This window comes from Cyrtonyx montezumae, unplaced genomic scaffold (assembly GCF_038088225.1).
Source record: "Cyrtonyx montezumae isolate F1298 unplaced genomic scaffold, pur_monq_1.0 scaffold_10, whole genome shotgun sequence".
Classification (NCBI taxonomy): domain Eukaryota; kingdom Metazoa; phylum Chordata; class Aves; order Galliformes; family Odontophoridae; genus Cyrtonyx; species Cyrtonyx montezumae.
The window spans coordinates 39,089,357-39,109,011 of NW_027071826.1; the positions used below are offsets into that span (position 1 = coordinate 39,089,357).

The 19,655-nt window shown below is 37.1% G+C and overlaps 2 protein-coding genes across 2 annotated transcripts in view; both read right to left on the bottom strand.

Moving 5' to 3' along the window:
• The window catches only part of IFTAP (intraflagellar transport associated protein), a 40,639-nt gene that overhangs the window by 8,286 nt on the left and 12,698 nt on the right, over positions 1-19,655 (bottom strand). Inside the window, exons 3-4 of the mRNA XM_065754998.1 lie at positions 9,072-9,226; positions 6,614-6,659 (exon numbers count right to left, since the gene is read on the bottom strand). Of these exons, the coding sequence (XP_065611070.1) occupies positions 6,614-6,659; positions 9,072-9,226 (201 nt within the window). The remainder of the gene's footprint in view (positions 1-6,613; positions 6,660-9,071; positions 9,227-19,655) is intronic.
• Positions 3,605-19,655, bottom strand: part of LDLRAD3 (low density lipoprotein receptor class A domain containing 3) — a 282,869-nt gene continuing 266,818 nt past the window's right edge. The window contains exon 7 of the transcript XR_010623356.1: positions 3,605-3,715. The gene's annotated coding sequence lies outside the window, so the exon portion shown is untranslated. The remainder of the gene's footprint in view (positions 3,716-19,655) is intronic.

Genomic DNA, 19,655 nt, shown 5'->3' on the forward strand with positions numbered 1-19,655 from the left:
TTGCATTGAAATTCTGCAGCTAGACACGCCCAAACTCTGAGAAAACTTGGGATTAGATTTATCTCTTTCTTAAGGAGGACAGAAAGTCCTGAGCAGACTTATGAAATATCAGACTGAATTCTAGTCTTGCTGCTGATTAGTTGGGCAGTCTATTTCAACTCTCTTTACCTAGAGTTTCGCCATCTATGCACTGAGCATAAGGAATCTTTACAAATATCTGCCTGAGTACTAATCTCCTGAAGTGTTAAGTAAACAATACCTGATAGAAGCAATAATTTTTCCCATTACAATGCCAGATGACTCTTATTCAAAGATATTTTATGTTTGCCCTTCCCTGAACTTTCCACTGAGAGGCACTTCAGAGGAGTTACACATATCTGAAACATGTAACCTTTCTAAGTTGGCAGGATTTGGACCATAGTTCATAAATATACAGACTTTCTGAATCACTTCTTCTTTACACACTTAAGGAATATGGGGAGTAGTAGGTTTGTTTTCTGTGACAGCTCAGAATGATATGCCTTAGGTTTAGAAATATCTTTTAACATGAATCAATCTCAGCTCTGCTACAGCGCAGATACATCCATCTTGTCTCCGTAATGCATTCATATGAAGAAACTTAAGGGAACCATATGTCTTGAAATTTAGTTGAAGGATTATGTAAATCAACCTACTATTTTTTCTGCCTGATGCACAAATTTCTTTACAGCTTTATACCAGATTTTTGTAGCTTATTTTTTCTCTTGAAATCTCAGAATAAACTTTCAAAGTGTTGCTAAATGCTAGTTAACGGAACCAACAAGAGGGCAGATAGATCCAGAGTGAAAAGGAAGAGATGGCTATTTATCTCCACCTGCACACTTTCACCAGAGCAAGGTGGTTACAGACCTCTTACCTTCCTGTACACTTGCGTTTGAAAATAATGATTTCCTAGCTAGGCATTCTTGGAAGTTATGCAATGAAATTCTTCATTTATTTTTTTTTCTTCTGGCAACTCTATATTTTTTCAAAGCCAAGCAAGACTATCCACTTTGGACTTGTAAAGTAGAATATTCTTCAATAAAAAGCTGAATCTATTCCCTTTGGTATCTCATTCCTGGACTTGTGTGTTTTGCTTCATGATCCACAAATAAGTGGTTTTCAATTTTCATCTCTACTCTCTTGGTTGCTTCTGCCTATCTCCAGTCATCTATATGCTCTCAGTCCTTATCCTCAGCATAGTATCTGATCTTATTCTGCATCAGTTATATGAGAAAGCTTTCTGAAAAAAATGAAAAATTAAAGTACATGTACAGTGGCTTCACACATACTCTGGAACTACTTTTTTTATTCTTTCATAACCGGTGTCAGAACTATTTGTAGGACAAAAGTAAGATGTGAATGCTCATTTAAAGGCAATGGCTACTTCTGCTATGATTTCAAACTTGCACCCCAAATATATACCCTCCCTGAAGAGAGGAAAGCCTGGACACCAAGAGGTTTGTATCACCCCCTGATGTACCACCCATTATTTCAGTACCAAAAGCAGATTTTTCTTCACAACAGATCAATCTGTGGAGAGAAGATGAAGAGGAAACACTTATGTAACTGCCTGGCAATGGCTCAAAAAGACATCTCTTAAAAATTGGGACAACAGAAGGAAATTTATTTTTGCTTTTAGCAAGAAGTGCTTGTCATACTCAGAATGTCAATTCCAATTTTTGAAGGCTCGTTAGTAATGCAAACAGTGTTTCAAATTTCCTTCAATCACCCCATAAGAATGTGGTAATCAACCTTTGTTTGCCAGTAGACATGCCAGAAATGAGCTTTGTCTCTCTATCCTGGCTGCATGACAGCACATGCAAGTCTAATCGGTAAATGCCGCTTTCCCTGATAATGTTTAATCAAGAAACTCCTTCAGAGAGAAAAATTAAGAGTTTTGACAGTACTCCTTCTCAATAGGAGCTCCCAAAGGAACTGTAAGCTATTGTAAGTTCTAGCCAGTACCTCACAGCCGATTTAGGTTGATGTTACAGCACTGGTGGATGATGATCCTAATTAAGCTGCTAATTATGTTCTCTATGGAGGTGATTAATTAGGAACAGGAATGCCATGGATATTGCCAATGGCACTGTATATAGAGATAATTGAGAAGGTAGTGATATCAAAAATGAGAAGACACTGAAGAAACATCTTCCTGGATTATATGGCAGTGTACTTCTACAATTTTGCTCGAGTCCAGCATAGTGTAGCAGAACATATTTGGAGACTAAGAAATCAGTCTCTTCTACTCCACTACATTGGGGTTTTTTAGTTCAGTTTGTACCACTGACATTAATTATAAGTATAGGAAAAAAAAATAATCTGTTGGCAAAAAAACTGATCTGAACCTTCAGGAATGAAGAAGTTTGCAGTTATCTATCTTTACTGAGCCAACTGATGCACAGCTATAGATAGACCACTGCAGGCTTTACCACTTTCAGACACTACGTTTGGCAAAAATTCTGTTGATGGGAAGCTGAGGAGGAAGGTAGTGCTAACAAAAAAAAAAAACTTAAAAGCTAAATTTTGCCTCCACTGATTCTCAGGCTTTGGGCTGTTAGCCCCAAAGAGCTGTCTAGTGTGAAATCATCTTGAGGCAGTGTTAAATGGGTTGCAGAGACTAGAGGAGATAAAAAGGAACAGATTTGTAGGTTGGGTGGAGCCCAATACTTTTACATCCACAGAACTCTGAATCTTGTTCCTTAAGATGATTTTTTTTTCTGGATGTAAAAATAAGTTCAAAATATAAATGGGAAGGCACAGATTATGGAAAATAAGATATCGCTAAATATTGCATAAAGAACTGTTTAATTAAATAGCTACAATTATTCAGGTTCTCCTTAATTTCAATGAGCAGCAGAAAATGCGGACCTTGAAAACAGGTATGCTGCATCTCAGCAACTCTAAGCCCAGTCTGTGTATCCTTATTCATACATTTAATCAGTTCTTTTTTAATATTCTCCTGTATTTAAAGAAGGCTATGCTCACGGTCCCTAGACATGCTTCTCACACATTTAGCACTTTGTATAAATATTACCTACTATTATTACCTAAGTATCCTTTGAGCCCTACAGCAGATGATTTGTCACCCATCCTGGAAAGGAGTTTTGTTGCCAAAACACAGGTACTAGGCACTCTCCATCTGTCCCTGGAGAAAGTCTCATCATTTCTATTGTTGCCTTAAGCTACTTACAGATTAAATTCAACAAGAAAAAGCAATTAAACCATCCACCATATGCATGCTGTCACTACGCTATGGGTTAAAGCTATGGTTTAGGACAGCAATTTTCCTTTGCCAATCCTGGTTTGCTGAGCCAAAGATTCACAATGAAAAAGCACTGCCTTCATTTCAGGCTTGCAGCCCAGTGCTGTCTAATGAAAACAGCTACACCAAATCTGCATACGACTAAAATCTATGGGCTACTTGTCTCATTAGAAGCAGCTGTTTTCACACCCTAAAAGATACCGAACTTAGTAAAATAATAAACAAGTATCAGAATGAGTTACAGAATCACAGAACGGTTTGGGTTGGAAGAGGCCTTTAAGATCATCTAGTTCCAGTCCTCCTGGTATAGGCAGGGACACTTCCCTCTAGACCAGGCTGCTCAAAGCCCCATCCAGCCTGGCCTTGAATGCTTCCAGGGAGGGGACATCCACAGCCTCTCTGGGCAACCTGTGCCAGTGCCTCACCACCCTCACAGTGAAGAATTTCTTCCCGATATCTAGTCTAAATCTACCCTCTTCCAGTTTAAAACTTTTTCCCCTTGTCCTGTCACTACATGCCCTTCTAAAAAGTCCTTCCCCAGCTTTCCTGTAGGCCCTGCTCAGGTACTGGATGGCCACTATAATGTCTCTGAAGAGTCACAGCTCTGTTTGTCCTCAGAAGCAAGGTGCTCCATTCTAGTGGCTGTCCTCTGGACCCACTCCAACAACTCATGTCCTTCTTGTGTTGAGGGTCCCAGAACTGGATGCAGTACTCCGGGTAGGGATTGACAAAAGCAGAGCAGAGAGGCAGAATCATCTCCCTCAACCATGAGTCTCTTGATGCAACCTAGGATACAGCTCACCTTCTGGAGTGCAAGCACAAAATGATTCTCATAGAACATCCTCCAAAAAGCACTTGGCTGCTTTAACACCTATTTTCTACCATACTTTTCACACCTTCAGCTTTGAGCCACTTCTCCTTAAGTGTGAATATTTATTGTATTAGTGTACAATTGCTAACTCAGCTAAATTATCTGCCCTTAAAGTTAAACGAAGTACAGAGGTGCTGAACAGTTGCCAATATCAAGCAGAGATAAAAGCCTGCTCTAATTATATTAGCAAGGTATATTTTTCACTGTGTGTCCTAGCTTGTTCTGCCAGTATGAACTCATTTGTCTGACATATAGGTGGCAGCATTTAAAGAGATCAGCAACAGAATGCCTTTCAAATTTGATTCACAGTTTGACTTACTTATAAAAACTGGAATCCCTCAGAATTAATCCTTTACTAAGGCGGCTATTAGTGATGTTTTATATTCACTAAGGCAAACAAGAGTAGCAAGACCATTTTATATTTTAATTTCATGTTGTTGCTATGTTATAGAAATAAGATTATTGATCTCTCTTCATAAAGCCTATCAAGTGGATTTTAATGTGTAAGAGAACTATTAAACTTTGAGGCCTATTTTCAGCATTATGACTTAAGAGTCATGGGGGTCTTCTTTGTTTTCTTTTTTTTTTTTTTTTTTTTTTACTGAACAACCACTCTCCATTGAGGCCTTGGGCAAGAACTGGGCTGTGCATTTCCCAGGTATAAGGTTGCTGTTTACTTTCCTTACAGAACATAGACAGAATAATTAGCTTCTGAGTGTGCAGTACTGCAATTTTATACAATATAATCTAAATGCTTAATGTCATTAGTCAGCACTCTTGATTGCTTAGGGGCTGATCCAGCCACTTTCTGCACCAAGGCAGTTTGTGCAGTGAGAGGTGTCCTGTGGGAGGAGCTGAGGACAGCAAATATCAAAATCCAAATCAAATATCAAGTAAAAAGAAACAAACTAGTAGTTAGCACAGTGATTATCTACAGTAGTAGTGGTATAATTTTTTTATTATTGTTTATAGTTAACGTAAAAAGCTATAACTGAATAACTTTCCCAAGTTAGCTTGCATGAAGTGGTATTCAGGCAGTACAAGCAGATGATCATTTTTGCAGGTTTTCATTTTATTCAAATGCAGTATGTTATACTAGGAGATTTCTAAATGTATGTGATTAACATTTACTCTTGCACACTGAAAGGCCCATTGACAGACAAAGTCTGCAATGGTCCAGAAAGTGGACACCAAGTTCTATCACAGTTCTTTTTTCATCACTGCCCTGCTTGGGCTGCACTGTTGGGCTTATTTCTCATCATCCTAGTTTGTGGCTGTTTAGAACTAGAGATATTGGATGATATTTCCCCTAAACTAGATACAGACAAGCCTTATTTCATCACCTAAATGTAAATCAAGGCTTCCACCAAAGTCTCAGTTTTAAGAGAACTTATGAGAATTTAGGATAAACACAGAACAATGAGAACCATGTCCTAAAAGGCAGAAAAATGGGCACATGAACAATACACGGAAAAGAAATTTTCCATTTCAGTACCTGACACCTGGCAGCAATCTTACTCTCCCCTTTCAGCTAAGCCTAGTTTAAACCTGATGTAGGCTGGCTTATTGTATTACTGTATTGTATTCTTGTGAGTTACAACCAAGCGCTAAATATTCATCAACTCAAAGTCCATAAGCCCTCTGACTTCATAAGGATTCTGCATATACAAAAAGAAAACACTAATCAAACAGTTAATGGATTAGACAGACGAAACAGTAACAACTAAGGAGCAAAGTCTGCTCTTACACAGCTTCTTCCAGTGACTTCATGCAAAACAATCTGTATGGCAAGATGACAAGCACAGATGAGGAAAATCACCAGAAGGTGTTCCATTTTGGTAGAAATATGCACCACACAAGTGCCTATAATAGACAAATAACTGCAAACACAATATTTCTATTTGTCTATTTTTCAAGAGAGTTAAATTTTCTACAGTCATAATGGAGCAGTTCAAAACAATTCAAAATGCTCATAGTTGAATGCTTAAAGTTCACCATGCATTAAAAATAATTCTCATTCATTTTAAGCCCAGGATGAAATCAATGTAATGAGTAGGGAAAACATTTTCATTAAATATTCCCACTTCATAGAATTCTCTCTTAGCACACAATTTACTTTGTGGGTTACACTTTGTAATTAAAATAATTTCTATGCAAAATAGAGGAACAGAAAATGTAGGAAAGCTGCCATCAGAAAGTTGAAAAACCTTGAAAAAATTACTGCCTCCCAGGTAACTTATTATCTCATTTTAGAGTGAGGACATAAATACATTAATGTGGGGAATTTGGGCAACTGGGGAAAATTTCTAGCAGAAGAACACAAAAAATATAATTTTAAAGAGATAAACAGTTTTGCCAGACTTTTTCAAAGTCACTAAAAGAATAAAAAGTAATATCCATATGCTTGAATCCAAAGACAAAATATGATTGTGAATATGAAGAGGGAGAAAACCTACCACTACATGGCTCTCCACCTATGTCTTTTTCCAAGTAATAGTCCACCTGCAGTGAAAAAAAAGAAAAAAAAATTGGAAAACAGATCAAATTCCCTTCCTTTCAGTACAAACTACAGAAAAGCATAAAAGCATTAAATTGCCTTCTTCATCATCTCTATTCTCCTCTGTATTTTTCCAAGAATGTGACTTTTTTTTTTTTTTTTCAGTGTAAAACACAAAGGAAAAACCTCTAAGTGTAGACAACCGCTACTACAGTTGTTGCATACCAACTACAGTAAAAGGAAAGAAGCTTAAGCTGAAGAGCAACCTTTTCAGGAACTTAGTAAGATGTATAAGTAAAATATTTTCAAAGAAAAAAAGCTACTCTGCAGATTTGCAAAGGCACTACATATGACACAGGCACAGCTTAAACTGTAAACAAAGAGAGCTTGATCTTTCTATTTTTGATATTAATGTTGAACTGGATAGAAAATAAAAAAAGCTAGGAATTATGAAAATTTTAATATTTCAGCTGGGACATATCACTACTGTTTTTATCAGGCTCATATCAGCTGAAAACATTCCACGCTGTAGAACACATATCACAAGAAGAGCTGTTTCTTATTCAAAGTAGCACTCTAAATAGATGCAAATGTGAGAGTCAAAGAGCATTCTCAGCCCTTCTAAACAGTGTTAAAACAAAGGATTTATTTACTAGGCATAGCAGAGTCTTCTGTGTTTCTGTGCAGTAATCAGAGATGCTCTTAGATCATTTTTTCCAGACTGATTTGACACTATTATGTTGCACAACCTTTATACTTTAATAGTACATGCTCATTAACACTTCGAAAAGAAATTTGGAGAATGATGGTCTCTTTCTTCTTTCCCACAGATGTGAAAGAAATACACTGACAAACTGCAAATGCATTGTTTTATATAAAGCAAAATTCAGTGACAATCAACTCATAATTCCCACTTTGAAGAAAACCAAAGGAAACCTCACCTGTGCTCTTTCAGATAGACGGAGACCATCAGAGCCACCAGATTTCCAACTCTAATTTATGACTTTAGATGTGCATGTCTTTAGATAGACATGCAGAAAAATGCATGAAACAGAACCAAAGCAACAATCAAATTGATTTACACCCTTACTGACTTACACGCACAGATTCTTGACAGTGATTAAAAAAACTTAAAAAGTGAATGCAGCACTGCTGAAAATATAATGCATGTAGGTAATCCTTTGGAATTCCACACGGAACCAGACTGAATTAGTATAAGTAACCATACTACACCAAAAGTGCAGCATTTGGAATAGAAGCATTGTTTACAATGCCGTTTTATTCCCTTCTTTCCCCAGTGGAGGTTTATTGTGGCCAACGTAATGCATTGAAGTCTCTTCCCATTACTATCCTAGCAGCTTTTCTGAAGCATTCTACTATTACTCTATTTGTTCCTGAAACTGTTAATGTGACGAAAATGCGGAGACGTTTTTTTTTTTCTGTAGCAACAATGACCTGTATTAAGATCTTCCTTAACATAAAGGATAATTGGAGCTGCACATTGCTCTACAGTTCAGAAAGCCAATTCAAAGTGGCTAAAGGAAGAGACCCAAAGGCCATCTATACCAATGAAGCAATCATATTCTTCATGAGATAAGTGGCAGAAGGATTTTTGTCATTTTTGTTATACAATCAGCTGACAAGATGTGACTGTTTTAAAATCCTTGCTTGCTTCTACCTCAAAGGCATGTGTTACTAAGGAGAAAAGTGACAGCTTTTTCTCTTTGTCTGAGGCCCAGCAGTGTCATCATTTGAAGTCACTGAAGTGTGTTGCTCTGTGCATTGCACAAAATGACTTGCTACTTCATTTGTAATAAAAAGCTTAATGAATGCAATTTTCTATTACAGGTAAGATCACAGCTTTATTTTTTGTTATTCATGCAGGAGGGCAGAAGTTCTTAAGTAGACTCAGATTTCCATCTTGCTCTCTCCAGATGATGTCTGTGGTTTTCCTTTCCCCACACATTCCTAATCTCATTGGTTTCCGAAGATTAAAAAGACCTCTGGCCTGCCTAATATTTACTTTAGGCAGCTGAAGCAACAGGATTTTGTATTTTCTAAAATCCTCCAGCAAAGTAAATCCGTGCATGCTGGTATCCATACACTCAAGTCTTTTGCCAAACCCTACCATTAACTGCAGTTTTGAGTGAAAGCCTAACAATGGTCTTTGCAGGGCTCTTATTATGTATAAGTTGGATTAGGACAGCTTTGCAGTAGAGAAAATGCCACTGTCAAATGTGATCCCTGCAGGTGCCTCTGTAAGCATTACACACTTGGGTAGTATTTTAAATATTTGCCTCAGATGGGATAATACCATCAGTATCTAACATTTAGACAGTATATCTCCCCTTATTTTTAGTTCTTTTAATCTTTCTGAAACTGATGCTTGTCCACATGGACAAATGTTAACTTATTACCTTATTTTTATTTGGCGTCTGTGGTGGGAAAGACATGAGCTTTTCTTTGCCTCTTTCAGGTAAACGGTCCTGTTTATCTCCATTTGAGATCTCAGAAGCAGAAAATGATTTTCTTAAGGATTTTTTATGTCCTTGAGTTGTCTTCCCCTCTTCCTCTGCAAGGAGAATCAGATAATATAATGGCACCATCCAAGATAAAGAAAAACATGTGAATTTCATTAAATCTTATACTAACTTCTTTCAAATATTCACTTTTCATCTTATGCTCAGAGCTTCCATGTGCATGATATCCATCTATTTTGCAATCTTTATCATAAAGCTAAATATGCAGTTTGAACTCCTAGTGCACAAAGTATGACCTATTCCCTGATACAGGAAAATTCATTGTCAAAAAAGTTTATACAATATGTAGAAAACTTGACATAACTTGACAGACCTGATAGGTTACCAGAACAAGAAAATACTCTGAATTTTATTGAGTACTGTGATGACCTGGTCCAAAAATTGTTGTATTTTCTACCTCCGTATGTTGGTATCACCCTGTTTATACTGATGAACAGCCCAAACATATGCCACTGCATGTGAACATCACAACCATTAGAGCAAACATCTGTGTTGTCTGGTATAGAAGTGAGCCTTGGCAATTTATTTGTCAGAGCTGTTGCTGACACTGGCTGTGAGTCTGCCCAGGTCCAACACCTGCAAAGCTCTTGGGTTTCTATGTGCACAACTGTCAGAAGCCCCACTTTACCAGGACTATGTGATGAGATGCAGTGACAAGTCCTGTAAGCTATTATCACTTAAAAGTTACAAGTTTGTATACAGGGGTCATAATGCAATTTGCCACCAGGAAGGGAGAGACCCAGACCATAATCTGATAAAAGATGAATTTTCTGCTCAGAAAGATGCATTATCCTAAATAGCTGAGAAGGCAAATTTCAGGGTCTGGCTTCCTACACTGTCTTTGACACTGAGCAAAGCTCATCACAAGCTCTATCTAGCTCCTATATCTTTAGTTAGTAATACAACTCATTTAAGCTGAAATCTTTATGTACTTCTGTGTTCTGTGTTCAAAACCTACATTAGCAACCTGACTGGCCAGGAAAAATTCTGCAAGAGAAAATCTGTTTCTGGGATCAGACAGCATAATCAGACAGAATAAACAGCAATATGCCAGTGACATTTAATTGACAAAGTTTAGATTCTGAGATTAAAGATTAAATATGGATATTTAAGAAGGGTTTGTTGTTTAAGGGATTCCTCTGGTGTTGAAAGACAGACTGGAAAAACATTTTGACACCGTACTGACTGGAATACCTTGTCTCATTTTGATTTCATACATCAGTAGTGGCTAATTGGGCAAACAGTGAAAATAAGGAACTATCCAGAAATAGATAAAAGTCAGTGATAGCTTGTGACACCTTTCATACCTTTAAAAATTCCATGGACAACAGAAGCAAGGACAAGACAACTCCTAGTTCATCTGTCCATCCTACCAGACAGGTCTCTGTGGCACAGAACAGCCAGCAAAATTATGACATGGTGAGGACATAATAAATGGAAGTTCCACAGTGCAGACTGCAGCTGAGAATTGACTAGAAATGCACGGTTGTTTGGATTTCCAAACTCATGCTGAACAACTGTTGGCCTAGAAAATAGCTAAATATATACTAATTGTAGCCAAAATAAAACTGCCTTTTTTAAAAAAAAAAAAAGAATCCATTATAAAATATGGAGAACCAGGTGAACTTTGCACTACTGGAAAAAATAAATGCTGATTTTAACCAAGTTTCTTGGGTTTAGTTTGAAAAATCTACTTCATAACAATAAGAAACACCGCAGTACATTTCTAGAAAAGCAAAATTACATGTTATAGGCATTAAAGTAATTCTTGCAGAGAGCCTTAATGATGCCCTTGAAGTTAGTACATTCAGCCATCCGCTTTCCCACAGACTTATTAATCCCCACAGACAGCTCTGTGCTGCAGTTACTATGACACACAGAAAGGGCTGGCATTCTGAACTTAACCTTAAGTCCACACTCGTAAGAGTCAGGGTTCATAAAAAGTAAATTGTGCCGTATCAGAACAGCCGAGCAAACAGGTTTTAAAACTCAAACCACAGATGGATCCTCTGAATAATTCCTAAATCCCATGTCTCTTGATACGACATCTGGCTTCTCCTTGCTTTTTTTGCAAGTTCTTTCCTAAAACAATATTTGGAAACAGCACTACATATGGGCAATGTCTTCTTCCTACACACTCTCTTTTTCAAGCCATGGAAATGAAGCTGTGTTAAATCAGAAACCCTCCTTAAACACTTGACAGGTTAAAATGATTATCCACTATTTGTAGATATTGTCATCCCACTTTATAGGCTATGAAGAATGTGATTAGTGGCTCAAAAAGCTTCAATCTTTTGTTATTACAGGGGTAAAAGAGGATGAACTTCCTGTTTTATACCAAGAACTGAAAAGTTTAATATTAAAAACTGACAAACTGCAAAAGGATATTAATGTCTTCATGCAGCCAAACATGTGGATCCACAGATCCACGGGGTAACAATAGGAACTGAGGAGCCAGTATCCTCACTGTGCACATATAGGGTGCCTTTATGTATGAAAACCAGAATAAAGCTTCTGAAAGCAATATACACTTCTCAGCAAAATTAACAGAGACAAAAGGCATCATCAGCTTTAATGTTCAGCATCATAGTTCATACACCAATAGGCTCTGAATAAACTTACTCACAGAATCATATAAAACCCATAAGGATCATCGAATCCATGCTCCACAGAGGATTACCCTAAAATCAGACTGTATGTCTGAGAGCATTCTCCAGGCACTTCTTGAACTCTGGCAACTTGGAACTGTGACCACTGCCTTGAGGAGCCTGTTCCAGTGCCTGATCACTCTCTCAGAGAAGACCCTGAATAAGCCAATGTCTATCTTGGCTGCCTCTGTGATCATTCTTCTGGGCTATAATCAGACCATCCTTCTCCAAAGCACAGATCCTGAACAAAAGCATATTACTTAACATCAAAAGACCTAGGACAAATCATTGTCATTAGTTATAATTAAGCAGTCCACATGAGCCCACAAACTTAATTTATGTTTTCTGGACAACTGAACTATTCTCAAAGACGAAAAGTTGATAGAATTAAGTGAGCTAACAAAAAATTATATATTATAGATATAGATATAGATAGATTATAGATATAGATATAGATATATATATAGATAGATAGATATAGATATATAGATAGATATAGATATAGTTAGATAGATATAGATATAGATATAGATATAGATATAGATATAGATATAGATATAGATATAGATATAGATATAGATATAGATATAGATATAGATATAGATAGATAGATTAGATATAGATATTTTTTTGGTTAAGACCACTGCAGCATTGTTTAGTAACATAACATTACACATTATATTTGATGAAATGCACACAACTGCAATGTGATACTAGATTAATGACCACAACCGAAGAATGTTTTGCAAGGACAAGAAAAAAACACAAAGCAATTGTTATACGCTTCCTCAGTAGCTGATGTTATGCACCCGTGTGCATTATAAGGCTATGTCACATAAACAGGCAGGTGGGTGGAAGAATCAAACAGAATGTTGCACACAGTGTGCCTCAGGGCAGATGAGAGCCACTCTTCAGATGACTACTTATACCTGTAGTTTCTGAAAACATGCATCTCATAACTGGCTCTCTTCAAGCAGTAAGTCATGATCTTGAAAAATATATTTAAAACAACACAAATTTTCCTAAATCTAAAGAAACTGGCAATTTGCAGAGAAATATCACAGCTTTACTCCTTTGACAGTATTCTGAACTCCAGCCGTTTCTGTCCTTTCTTTTGAAAGAGAAAGGGTAGGAGAGCAGGTCACATTCAAGCCTGTGAGAGGCTCGCTCAGCCTCCCCCCCCCTTGGCTAAGTGATAATTGACTCATTATTCACAGCAAAGACCCAAATGTATACAGCACTGGCTTTTCACAGAATCACAGAAATGTTTGTGTTGGAAGGAACCTTTAAAGGTCACCTAGTCCAATTCCCCTGCAAGCAACAGGGACACCTACACTAGAACAGGTGCTCAAAGCCCCATCTAGCCTGACCTTGAATGTCTCCAAGGACAGGGCTTCTCCACCACTTCTCTGGGCAATGTGTTCCAGTACCTCACCGCCCTCTATTGTAAAACACTTATTTATTCTATCCAGTCTAAATCTCCCTTCCTTTTACTTGAAACCATCTCCCCTTGTCCTATTATAACACATTGTGCTAAAGAGTCTGTCCCCTTCTTTCTCATAGCTCACTCCTTCTCCACCCCCTTCCCCCCCACCTTTAGATACCATGTGTGAAAAAGAAAATAATAAAAGATACATACAAACATAACAGAAAACAGCAGCATTTGAAAGGATGGATGGATTCATATGCTCAGTCTGCAGACAGCTTTTCGATTTCACTTTTAGAAATTCCACTGTCACTACATTAACAATGAAATAACAAACAAGCTTAGGTCTCTGGAAAAGCAAATCTCAGTCTCTCAAGAGTAATATCCATCACTGTCACTGAAAAGTATGTCACAGGCTTCAGAAACATTTCTATCAAAAAGTACATCAGATTGATACATTCTTTCTGTCCATTATCTATCCTCTATATTGCTTAAAATTCTCTTCGTCTTTCAATTTGGAAGGGAATCTCTTTAAAACGTCCACTGATCACCCATATTTTTCAAAGAATAATGGGGTCGCTTACCACAAAGCCAGAGAAGAGAGCTAATGGGATTATCAGGAAAAAGTTTCTGTCAGTGAAATCTATGAGATGAAATAGTAGCCCCAGCCCCGGAAGAATGATAAAAGTCCCTTGGTCTGAAACATTTCAAAGCAAGACCAGACACAGCAATCGATACTGAAGAATACCTGGCCTGGGATAACACACCAGACTAAACAATATAAGGTATCAAGTATTTCACTCCTTCAATTCAATGGATTAATTCCAAAAAGTGTTTATAAAAACTGGATAAGAATAGGACCCCTTTTAACTATTAAAAAAGAAAGTTAATGCAGCAAAGTTCCAATTTACCTCTTTGTCCTCAAAATATTGGACAGCTGAAGGTTTGTCAATCCCTCAAATCCCTTCAAAGTTATGCTTTGATGGAACCCCTGGGATTCAAATAATGCAGCATCTTTGTGCAGGACTCCTGAACAAGAAGTAATTTACTCACAGTAGCATGATAACGGTCTTGTACAGAGGTCAAGAGTACAAATTTCAATTTAACTTATTACCTCAAAGACATCGACAGACACATAGGTTCATAGGTTCATAGGTTCAATAGGTTGGAAAGGACCTACAAGATCATCTAGTCCAACCATCCTCCTATCACCATCCCTACCCACTGAACTACTAAATCAAATCCCTTAGCACCTCATCTAAACGCTTCTTGAACAGCGCTAGGGATGGTGCCTCAACCACCTCCCTAGGCAGGCCATTCCAGTGCCTGACCACTCTTTCAGAGAAAAAGACACTCTTTCAGACACACTTAAAGCATAACCTAACTGAAATGTTTCCACAAAATATATCTTAGGGATTTTCAGAACAGGTATACAGTGTAGAACTACCTGCATTTAACTATTTGCAACTATGTTTGCTGCTTTATGGTGTTGAGATAATTTACCCTAAATGACAAGCCATAACAGGAAAGAACAGATTTAAAGCCTGACAGTCTCATTTGCTGGATGGATAATTTTTAAAGCTTGTTTATTGTTTCTTTTTTTTTTTCCTTGTTTATTTGTTTGGTTTGGTTTGGTTTTGGTTTTTGTAATTCAAAACAGCTCCCAGATATAATTCTGCAGTACCTTAATCAAAATATGCAGCCTTTACCTGCTTGTATATTGCATGGCCAAGCACAGAACTTAAGTGTTTTATTTTAGTTACTTAGCCAAGGAAATCTGCTCCAATTTACATTCTTGAACTATCTTCTTGTTCCCATGTATTTAAATACATAAATCACTGTAAATCAATGCAGACTTTGTCCAACTTATTTTGAGAAGCAAAAGACTCAGCTACTCCATAACAGTGAATAGCTGAAGGATTTCAGAATTATGCACCTGTCTTCCTGTTGCAGGGCAATTCAAGTGCCTCAACAGTTATCTAATGCTGTTTTAGGAGACGTATGGTGTCCTACCTAACCTTCTGCCAATACCCAAAAGGGCAGTGGATTTTCCCTACACACTGTATCGTATCTGCAAACCATGGGCATCTGAATTATCTAACCCTTTGATATCCAAATTGCTGAAGTCCTATTCAGATCTTTCTCAGCCAAAACTCTCAGTGATTTTAATGGCACCGATCCCATAGCAACACTAAAAGCAGAACTCCTCTGTCAAAGTTACTCAATATATGAAGCTGAGAAAATAACAACTTACTGCACCTCGAGACATGTTATGAATATTAATTTGCACACTGAGGCAAGTATGTCAAACATTATTGTTTTCCATTTCTGCATTTCTCCACCTTTTGATTAACATGGGGTTTTATGCTGCTGGTTCCTCTCTCCCTCACTGAAACCTTGCACCACTGTAACAGATGCCTATTGAAACTCTCTTCTGCTTATGCCAGAACAGAGATTCACTCAATAGAGCCTCTTCCCTCACATCTTTGATCTTACCCTGACTAAATCACAGATAATCAGCCAAAAGCATTATTTGTTGTTGTTGTTTCATTTAAAAGTTCAACTTTTACTATATTCAATAATATAGCCTTATTTTCTCACTAATGCCAGTGTTTTAATGAACATTCACAATGCCACATCCTCAGCTAGGATAGAGAAATATTCCATAGACTGAGACAAGTAATATGTAATCTCTTAAGTACCAATTATTATTTCTAACTGCCATTTTTGCATATTTTACTTTAACATATTTAAAAAACAAAACAAATAAAAAGACAGGAAAGGACTTAAATCTATTTTTTCTTAGGAAAGAAGAATGACTGTTGGTTACATCAAGTATATTTCAGCCACCCACACATCTGCTTTACCTTAATGCATAGCAATACCTCTTCATTACTAAATCAGCTCTTCATTTTCAAAAATTCAGCGGTTCTTTTATTATGTCAGTATCTCTCCACTTCTCCTTAATGGAATCTATGCTATGTTTTTATGTACTGTTTATCTGTATCAATATCTATGTTTCTGTTGGGTTTTAGTTATTGCAAGTGTTAGAAGAGTGGCAATATTTCCTGTTCATACCACATTCATCCAAACTGATCGTTTAAAAACATGTATTATCCTTCCACAGATCAGCAGTGCCGTTGCTGGATGCCTTCTCCATTTGAATACTGTAAAGCCGTTAGTTAAGCAACATAGAAGGTGTGCATTTGAGCATCTCAGCGACCTCCATGAACAAAATCCTGCTTCTTCTAACAGGTAAAGACCAACAACAATCTTTAGAATTTTCAGAAAACCATGACAGAAGTTTTAGAGCAGATTCTCAGCTGCTATTAACCAGCTCAATTCCAGTAAGGGGGATACACCTCCTAAAATCTGACAAGACCATGAGGCACTACCATTACCAAGTAGTGCCATCTGGATCTGATTAAGACTACACCTGATTCTTTAGTTCAAACAGGAGGTTTATGTCATGGGGAAAAACAGACTCTCAAAGGCTCAGACTGCACAGCATGTAGTGTTTTACAGTGTGTTGAGAGTGTATCAGGATGTAAGAACTTGAGGTTATTTCCTAGAAATTGATAAAGGTGAGAATGCTTATGGCTTCAGAAAATCTACGCCAACCTCTTCTTAGTGCAGAGACTGTTACTGCTCAGAAAGTGTGTTTGAGGGATAGTTTAGAAAACTTTACATGTGACAGTATTTAATGGGAGAATTCTCATGCAGTATCCAAGAACTCTGCACCTCTGAGCTGTACTTGGAATGTTAGCTAAAAGAAACTGAATGTATTTAGAATTATTTCTACACTTGGTAGGGCTTGATGTTTGTTTTGCAGTCTAATAAATCAGGATATAATTGGTTTTACAAACCTCCTGTATAATTGCATTCCAGAAGAATTCAGCACAAGCAGAGAAGTAGATAAACACTGTAAGGAACAAGGCAATCATATACAATTAAAAGCATCTGGCATCCACAAGAGGCATTATTTTTTGAACAAGTAACATCAATAAAAGGATTGCATCAAGGAACAGGTTTAAAAAAAATCGCAGAACCCAATATTTTAAAAAGTACTTTATTTTGGACATCATAATTGATAAAGTTATCTTCAGAGTGGCCTGATTTAAAAAAATGGCAAATACATACTTCTTTGAAAGTAGGCATTTCTATGTGATTTCATTCTGGACACAGAAAAAAAAAATACAGTTTTATGGAAAGTTCAACACTAAACACAGTTTAAGGTCATGGTTTCTGTTTCTGGTTGTCCTGCCAAGCCCTTATATGGCTCTCATCTCTGATATTTGCTTTGTGCTATTTCTTCATCTAGAAAAAGAGAGCTAACAGTGCTTCCTCACCTCACTGGAGAGTCATGAAACTTAGCCAACAGCTGCATTTAGCACACTTTGATGCCTTTCAAGTCAAGGTGAAAAGGTAGAGCAAGGGTTCATCTTTCTTTATCATTTTATATAGTATAAGAGAATTTAACCATAGCCAATATACAGCTATAGGATGAAATCTGTACCAAATCATCAACAGCAAAACTACTTTCCTTCTTTATACTCCAGAATGATATAATCTAAGTTATGCACAGAATAAAACTTTTTTCCATCTGAAAATCTTTTAAACATTGCTCAGTAAGAGAGGAATCACAGGAAAAAAGTTGTCATCAGGGAAGCACCACTGTCCATGGACAGCCCAATTTTCAGAGAGTCAGAGTGCTTTGTCTTTATCTGATGCTTCCAGTGAGCTGCTCTGCTCAGTAATTTCCCCTATTCATGCCTTATATTTTCTGTCTATAAAATGGAAATGAAGTATTTTACATAGCAAATAGCACTGAGATCTAAGGACAGCAAATATCCATAGAACAGATCCCCCATTACTATTTCAAAAAGGATTGATTGTGCTTGCATCTCTACGTCTTTTTTTCTGCTTTTAGGGGCTCTGTATGGTATTTGATTCTATGCCACACTGAATGAAGGTTGCAGAGATGGCTACTACATTTATGATCAATAGAAAACTGCAAATTTTTTCTCCCAACCAACTCATTCCAATGATCCAGCAAAACACATCAATAAAAAGCTCTGAATTGACGCTGTTTCCCTATTTCATGCCCTGTTTAAGTTCCCTCGGGATGACAGATTAATTTAATTAGTTTTATTGAACTGCCTAGTTGCTTTTATTGGCAAATCCACTCATGAAAAGAAGGCTGCAAATTTCTCTTGGGGTTATCATTGTCCTACTGGTACATTTTTTTAAATTAAAGTGAATTTACTGTCATTTCTTATGCAGTTTTCTGCTATGCTTTCTGTGGTTAGACTCAAATTTGTGAAGTGCCTTTGCTGACACATATCTAGGAAGTTTTAAGGTGTTGTTTTTTCTCATCATGGTTAACAAAAAGAGGAAGCAGACAGCTACCATCAAATGGACTGTGAACTAAATACATCAGGAGCTTTCACTAGGGAATTAAATTAATTTGATCCCATCACAGAATATAGCTCTTGCATGCCACCTGGAATCAGAGAAATTGTCAGCCACTGTTCAGCTTCCTTCGCCTGACAGCCTGCTGTGTCCAGAAACATTGAAAGAGCAGCACTGAGGCTAGAAAGTATACATCCAAAATTCACTTTACTTAGAGATGAGTCTGATCAAAGCACTCAGACCTCAACACTGAGCCAAGTAGGATGAAGTACATGAAGTAGAATGCATTTAACAGCAGCAATGGACTGAACTTAATTCCAGTGGTCAGGAGCATGGAAAAAACTGTGCTCAACTTCACTCTCTCACACTTCCACTCATACTTCCACTAAACTTCAAATTCTCTTTGTAAAACCTGAAAGAGCCTCTTGCCTCGTGTAGTAATTTTTATAAAAACCAGAGATAATGCAAAATCTCACTGAAATAGATCCAAAATTGTTCTACCATTTAGTTTTGATCACTCATTTAGCCACACTTACAGAAAATAGTATCATGAATTCCTTTGTAAATCCAACTTTCATGAGGCTTCTTTAACCACACAGCCAAAACATCACTCATGATTTTTTGTTGGATTTAAACAACACAGCAGAGCTGTACAACCTCAGATAAATGCTAGTTAGCTGCTCTATTATGAAACTTTTTCTACTCAAAGCTAAAGGAATAACAAAATAAATATGTTAATTTGGCATAAACGTAAGAGCATGTAGTGATTCTAAAAGCAATACAAATGAACATATTAAAATCATCATCAAAATGATTCCTCTTACCAATATCATTGTTTGAATTTGAACAAAATAGGTGGTCTTATTTTTTTCTGTAGATACTAAAAACTTCTGCAAATCCTAACAAAAAGCATGAAGAATTTCAGTTTTCCAGACCTGTGCACTAATTAGGATTTGTGTTGCCATGGGTTCACCA